Source organism: Eulemur rufifrons, chromosome 8 (genome assembly GCF_041146395.1).
Source record: "Eulemur rufifrons isolate Redbay chromosome 8, OSU_ERuf_1, whole genome shotgun sequence".
NCBI classification, from domain to species: domain Eukaryota; kingdom Metazoa; phylum Chordata; class Mammalia; order Primates; family Lemuridae; genus Eulemur; species Eulemur rufifrons.
In genome coordinates, this window is record NC_090990.1 from 26,379,573 (window position 1) to 26,386,717 (window position 7,145).

The 7,145-nt window shown below is 50.9% G+C and overlaps 1 protein-coding gene across 1 annotated transcript; it reads left to right on the top strand.

Moving 5' to 3' along the window:
- Positions 1-150: 150 nt before the first annotated feature.
- DNALI1 (dynein axonemal light intermediate chain 1) lies at positions 151-6,722 on the top strand. The gene is made up of 6 exons (XM_069477697.1): positions 151-231; positions 766-911; positions 2,534-2,703; positions 4,067-4,245; positions 4,609-4,773; positions 6,647-6,722. The coding sequence occupies exons 1-6, from the start codon at positions 151-153 to the stop codon at positions 6,680-6,682; spliced, it is 777 nt and encodes a 258-aa protein (XP_069333798.1). The 3' UTR covers positions 6,683-6,722.
- The last annotated feature ends 423 nt before the right edge of the window (positions 6,723-7,145 follow it).

Genomic DNA, 7,145 nt, shown 5'->3' on the forward strand with positions numbered 1-7,145 from the left:
AGAACGAAACTCCTGCGCCACCGGCTCCGCCCCACTCCGAAGCCCCGCCCAAGCCACGAGGCTGTGCGGGGAAGTTTCCATGGTGACGGCAAACAAGGCGCTGCCTGGAGGGGCCGCAGAAGCTGGGCTTCAATCACCGCCGCCGCCGCCATGATCCCCCCCGCGGACTCTCTGCTCAAGTACGATACCCCGGTGCTGGTGAGCCGGAACACGGAGAAACGGAGCCCCAAGGTAAGGACGGGGCTTGGGGGATGAGGAAGCCTGGAAGTTCCAATAGGGAAAGGCAGATCCCTGCGTTGAGGGTTGGGAATCCCAAGGGACAGGGATTGCAGCTACAGGGAGTAAGGGAATTGAATCAGGAAAAGAGGGTAGGAAAGCAGTACAAGAAGCCCAAGATACTGAGTGTGACACCAGACGACAGATTTAGGAGGAGAAAGAAGGTCACAAGGAGATGGATGGCGCTCACTCTTCTTCATGGTAGCTGGGTCCAAGAATAATAGATCAGGTAGTGATTTCTCCATCACTAGAGGTGAGAAAGCAGAGGCCTGAGCACTTGTGCCAGAAAGACCTGTTCAAGCACTGAGTTGGGGCCAGAGACTCTTCATGGCCTCCTTGAGCTCTGAGACATAATTTCTGCTGAGAAGACAGAGAAACTAGACTGGGAATAGGGGAGGGGTGTGCAGGTGACCTGGCGCAGTCCCTGGGGCCAGGATGTGTGGAGCTGGGTGCCTCAATCATTTCCTGCCCTCACCTGTCCCTTCTCAGGCTCGGCCACTGAAAGTCAGCCCCCAGCAGCCTGGACCCTCGAGTCCAGTACCACAGCCACCCAAGACCAAGCTCCCCTCAAATATTTGTGTCCCAGATCCTACAAAGCAGGCAGAAGAAATCTTGAATGCCATCCTACCCCCAAGGTAAAGGAGGAGGAGCAGTGGCTGGGAGAAGGTTTAGGCTTTTGCATTCCAGAATTTGGGAGTGTGGGGGGTGGCACTATGCCTCTGTTCCTGGCTGAGGTTTCCTCCCAGTACCCCTGGTTCCCTTCATTTCTTTGCTTACTTACTGCTGGATCCTGGGAGGGTGGGTGACGGGAGACCTCTTCTCAATCTGCCCTCATCTCCTGAGCACTCTCACCCAATCTCAGGGCTTTACATACCATCTGTATGCTGATGGCTCCCGAGTGCGTATTTCCAGCCCTGTCCTCTCCCCTAAACTCCAGTCTTCTAGTTCCTCATTCCCTTAAGAAAGATGTCTAATAGACATGCCAAACTCAACATGTCCAAACAAAATCACAGGTTCTTCCTCCCCCAACCTTCTCCTTTCTACCAGGGACTCAGGCCACCTTTCATTCCCTTTGGTCTCTCACACAATGTGTCTATTCTTCATCAAATTCTTTTGGCTTCACCTTCAAATTCTATCCCAAATCCAACCATCTCTCACCACCTTCACTTCCACCATCTTGTTCCTAGTCACTGTTGGCCACCGCACTCCCGCCATGGCCTAGCTGAAAACCCTGCTTCCACTCTGCTCCTAAAATCTACAAAGCCCCGAAATCATAAGTCGGATCATGCAGTCTTCTGCCAGAAATCCTTTAATGGCTTCCCATCTCACTCAGACTCAAATCCAAAGTCCCTGCACTAAGAAGGCTCTTCCCTTGATATACCCCTGGTTCCCTTCATTTCTTCGCTCAGGTCTTGCTCAAATGGCATTTCCTCCAGCAGGCCTTCCTTGAGAATCCTGCATAAAAGAGCACCTCTCCCCAGCACGATTCCCTTTCCCTGCCTTTTTGTTCTGCAGCCACATGTATCACTAACATGCCTTTTCAACTGTTTCTATGTAATATGCTGACAGCACAGTTTTTAAGATCATGATGAAAAGGAGTAACAAAGAGAGACTGTGATCTCCTCTGAGATGGAGGTCTAGGGAGGGGGATGATTTTTAAATTGATTCCTTCCTAGCAGTAGCATAGAGGTCCTTTCCCCCATGGCATTTCTGCTCTTAAGCTCCCTCTTCTTGTGACTCCAAACCTTGGCCACCTCTGATGCAAGTTTCATTATGGGGGCCCATGCAGACACACCTTCAAGAACCTCCCCAACCCCATTACACACATTTGCCTCTTTCTGATTTGCACAAGGTTTATGTTGTCCTGTGTCTCCCACCCCATAAGCCAATGGGGAATTCCCACTGGGCTTTCTGTTCAGATCAAGCAATAATGACCATAAATCTGTCTTAAGCATGTTAGGAGGGCAAGGAACGGTGGGTGATGATTTCACAGAGGACCCTTAGAAACTAGAAATTGCCCACCTACCCAGTTGCCCACCTACCCAGTCCCCAAGTAGGGTCGCTGTGGAGGCAGCAGAGTGGGTGTGGCTTTGGAGCCTCACACTCCAAGGGAGGGATGGAGGATTCTGGTGGGTTAGGGGCAAAGCTGTTCCTCACTGCTACTCAAGCAGAGAGCTCAAAGGGCCCACTCTGCTCATGTCCTGTGGACCCTCTCAAGTCAATGGTTTTGCTCAGCTTGGCTGTGTCTGTGCCACAGGGAGTGGGTGGAGGACACGCAGCTCTGGATCCAGCAGGTGTCCAGCACCCCCAGTACCCGGATGGACGTGGTGCACCTCCAGGAGCAGCTGGACCTGAAGCTGCAGCAGCGGCAGGCCCGGGAAACCGGCATCTGCCCTGTGCGCAGGGAGCTCTACTCGCAGTGTTTTGGTGAGTGGGCTGCGTGGGGGGTGGGTGCTACCCACCCTACTGCCTCCTTCCCTTCCCCTTCAGCACAGACCCAAGCCCTGAGCTCCCCTGAGCTGAAGCCCACCACATGCTGGAATCATCTCTTCTCCCCCTGCCTAACCCACCCAGCAACTGCTAGATGCCCCTTCCTCCTCCTCCTCCTCCTAGTCCCCCAGCTACCAATCACTGTCTTCCTGACAACCTGGGCTTCTCACCCCTTAGCAGAGGTTTGGAGTAAGATAAGAATGTCCATTTTAAATCTTTGTTTGTTCAAAGATTTCTCTAATAAGCATATGCTTATTATCTTTTTTTTTTTTTTTTTTTGAGACAAGGGATGTCTCCTGGGCTAGAGTACAATGGCATCATCATAGCTCACCGCAACCTCAAACTCCTGGGCTCAAGTGATCCTCCTGCCTTAAATTCCTGAGTAGCTGGGACTATAGGCCCGGACCATCACACTTGGCTAATTTTTCTATTTTTTGTAGAGACAGGATCTCACTCTTGCTTAGGCTGGTCTTGAACTCCTGACCTCAAGTGATCCTCCTGCCCTGGCCTCCCAAAGTGCTAGGATTACAGGCATGAGCCACCCCACCCAGCCAGCATATGCTAATTTTTTAATTGGAAAAATTAATATTCTATATTTGTATCCACCCATCAACATTTGGCCCTCAGTCTAGACAAACACTGCAGTGCAGTTTGTTGTTAGCCAGCAGACACAAGGGATTTAAGATCTGCCTTGAGTGCCAATGTCACATGGCTGTCTCCCAGCCCAGTCTCACTGGCTCCTATGGACTCTGATCTGCAAACCACCTCCAAATGCTCAGGCAGCAGCAGGGCCTAGCAGGCTCCCCTGTCTGACTATGGTTTGCCGCCCAGGTCAGCCTTTATGGAGGAGATAGGTGGGCAAGCTCTAGCCCCTGCTATTTCCAGCCCCAAACCAGTCCAGCCAAGGGGGCACACAAGACTTCGCAGCTGCTTTAAAACAGCCACCATCTTTAAACTGAAAAAGTCAGATTTCTTTGACTAGTACCCAGTTTCTACCCAAGGATGGAAGGGAGGGGACCCACTGCTGCAAACAAACTGGAGGTTCTTGTCTCCCTCTGCCCTGGCCAACCTAGGCTTGCTGACTGCGTGCTACTCCAAAGTGCCAAGTTCAGAGGAGTGGCCACGTGGCAATGCTCCGTGGGCCACTGAAGGCACCCTCCTTGAGGACCTTCTCTGAGACCTTGTCTCCAAGCAAGGAGAACATACCCTAGAGTCCTTCCCAAGAGGAAAGGTAGTTTGCAATAGACGTGCATCCCCCTGCCCCCACCTTGTCTGATTCCTGGTGTGTGTGCACTGGAAGATGAGCTGATCCGGGAGGTCACCATCAACTGTGCGGAGAGGGGGCTGTTGCTGCTGCGAGTCCGGGACGAGATCCGCATGACTATCGCTGCCTACCAGACCTTGTACGAGAGCAGTGTGGCGTTTGGCATGAGGAAGGCACTGCAGGCCGAACAGGGGAAGTCAGACATGGAGAGGAAAGTGAGTGCGGTTTACCATGACCTTTGGTCCTCTGTGACTCATCTGTCAACCTCAGAGCCACGTGGTTGTTATTCCAGCACTAACCTCTGGCCCCCTAAGGCGCTCTCCTGACATTCACCACCCCTGGACCTGCATAACCTCAGCAAAGACCCTTGGTTGAGGGTAACGGCCAGCCTGGTGGTCCTGGCAGGGTTATCTCCCGTGGATGTCCCATGCCTGTCACTGACCTCCCACTGGGTGGCAGTACACACCCCGGCAATGTCTTGGGATGGACAGCTGTGTCCCGCGTCCCCTCCTCTCAGGCTTTCCCACCACCCCGTCCACTTGCTGACATCCCAGGATGACTGGGCTTTCTGTCCTCAGATTGCAGAATTGGAGAGCGAAAAGAGAGACTTGGAGAGGCAAGTGAACGAGCAGAAGGCAAAATGCGAGGCCATGGAGAAGCGGGAGACGGAGAGGCGGCAGGTGGAGGAGAAGAAGCACAACGAGGAGATTCAGTTCCTAAAGCGGACGAATCAGCAGCTGAAGGTAACAGCGCAGGCCAGGCATCGCTTCCTTTGCCACTGATGGCTCTTAGACATCTGTCCACATGCACTGCCAAGGAGTAAAGGGAGCTGACTGGGGGTGGATGAGCTTCTATTCCACCTGGCTCTGGAGGGGGCTCTGTTCTCAACTCAGAATCCCCGTGACACTGCAGCCTGGCTCTCCAGTGGAGGATTTCCATCCCCTCCCCCCGGAAAAAAGTTGCCCCTTCTCAAGGGAGAGGTGGATATGGCAAAGAGTGGAACTTCTTTCCTGTCAAAGCCGGTATTTTGGAGCCTTCCTCTAGTGGGCGGGATTCTTCAGCGGGCTGGCATGGAAGTGCTCGCCCACTGCCAGGCCCCTGAGGCGCTGCGTTTGGGGCATAACCAGGGAAGAAATCAGAACTGGTGGGCAGGCAGGGAAGGCCTTTTGAGAGGAAGAACCATTTCAAGTCAGAAACCTTCCCCATGTGTGTGACCAAAGGAACCCAGCTGGAGGTGTTTTTCCTCAAAGCCCCGTGCTAGAAGCATGCCTTTCTGCAACCGAGGCAATGCGAGGGGCTGGTGAGTAGGCCTGGGCAGGAGGCCATGCTACCGGCCCCTGCAACTCCAGGCTCTGTCTGGTCCAAAGGTTCTCAAAGGTTGGGCTCCAGACCAGCAGCATCCTCATCACCTGGCGACTTTTAGAAATACAAATTAGGCCTACCCAGATTTACTGAATCAGGAACTTTGGGGCTGGGGTCAGCAGTCTGTTCTGACTGGTCTCAGGTGATTCTGATGCTTGTTGAAGTCTGAGAATCACTGTTCTGGTAGACGGCCTGCTGGCATTTAGTGGCTTTCTCCCATGGCCCTGGCCAAAAGGTTCCTGGATGTATCTCCCTCTCCTCCCTGGTCTCAGAGAAAGCTTACATTCTTGAGATTGGCGGGCTTGTTAGGTCTACAAACCATGGGCTAGCTATCTGTGATAAAGGCAGCTTTCTATGAACCGCTAGTAGAAGGTGACAGATTTGTTGTTGCTGAAAAGTAGAAAAGCTAGAAACTTTCACAGCCAAAGGTGAATCTGTTTGCTTAGCAGCCTCTGAAGCTGCTTCCCTTATCTGCCATATTCCTTTATCATAATCCTGAGTTCCTCAGTTCCTCCGATAGTAAGTATTAGCAACAAGAGGAAACCAAAATACCTTAGCATCTTTCTAACATTTAAAAGCAAGCTTGTAATCCCCAGGGTGAAAAATTCTTTACAAGTGAGCTATTTTTATTGGCACAAAGCTGCACTGCAAATAAAACAGCTTTGCCTTCCCAAGAACAGAACTACTTACAATCTGCCCACATACCATGACAGCAAATTATTTTACTGGCTGCCAGAGGAACATGGTAAATAACTCCCAAGTGTGTTAAGCTTTACATACAAGAGGGACAGCTCTCTACTCACTGGTAGCAATTTTCGCTAATTGGGTGTCAAGTTGTCTCGGTGGCTGAAAATCTGCTGTTTCCCAAACCTCTGGTCTCAGCAGAGCTCCCAGGATCCTAAACCAGAGAGACCAATGTTTAACTCAGCAGACATATTCAGGCCTGGAATCTGAGCCATGAAAAACCACTATTTCAACAACTTATTCAATTTTCTTTTCAGTGCTTTCTATTATACACTGAGCCATCATTGTATAGAAACCAGGACAGCTCTGGTTACTTCTAATGTAGCAAGACTGTACACCAGGCCAGAAACCAGCTAATCTAGAAAATATGGAGTTAGGAATGAAGGAAAAAGAGATCGCTTAGAGTGGCAACATTTGGATTTTTCTTCCCAGAGATTTTTATCACCTCTTAGCTATTTGTGTTAGGCTGCAAGTTTCAAATATTAATGGGAGTTTGTTTTTGTTTTTCAGGCCCAACTGGAAGGCATTATTGCCCCGAAGAAGTGATAATTTCCATATGGGTCTCAGCAAACACTACTATCCAATCATAAGCCCTTTGTAATAAAAAGCTAGTTTCCTGAGTGAGCAAGCCATATCCTCCCCTAATCACCACCTGTGTGTTTTTCAGAAGTCACGCTATTGCCCCAGTGTCATCAAACACTTAAGGTCTGCCAGCCAGGCTCCTGGCTGGGCAGCGGAAGGTGGTGTAGCCCAGACAGTCTCAGCATATGGCTTATTAGCCAAACTTGGGATTTGCCAACTCACACAGTAAGGCTGTGGCTTCCTCATCGCCACTCCACACCATCACTTATTTCTGGCCAAATGAAGCTGCTTCTCTGCCCCTCAAACTTTTGGTTCACAATTCATCTTGCACCTGAACTTGGGCTTCTCTGGTCTCAGTCCTTCCTTATTTGATGGTTTTTCATCCCTGCTACAATGCATTTCTAGTTACTCATTTTGGAGCTTTGGT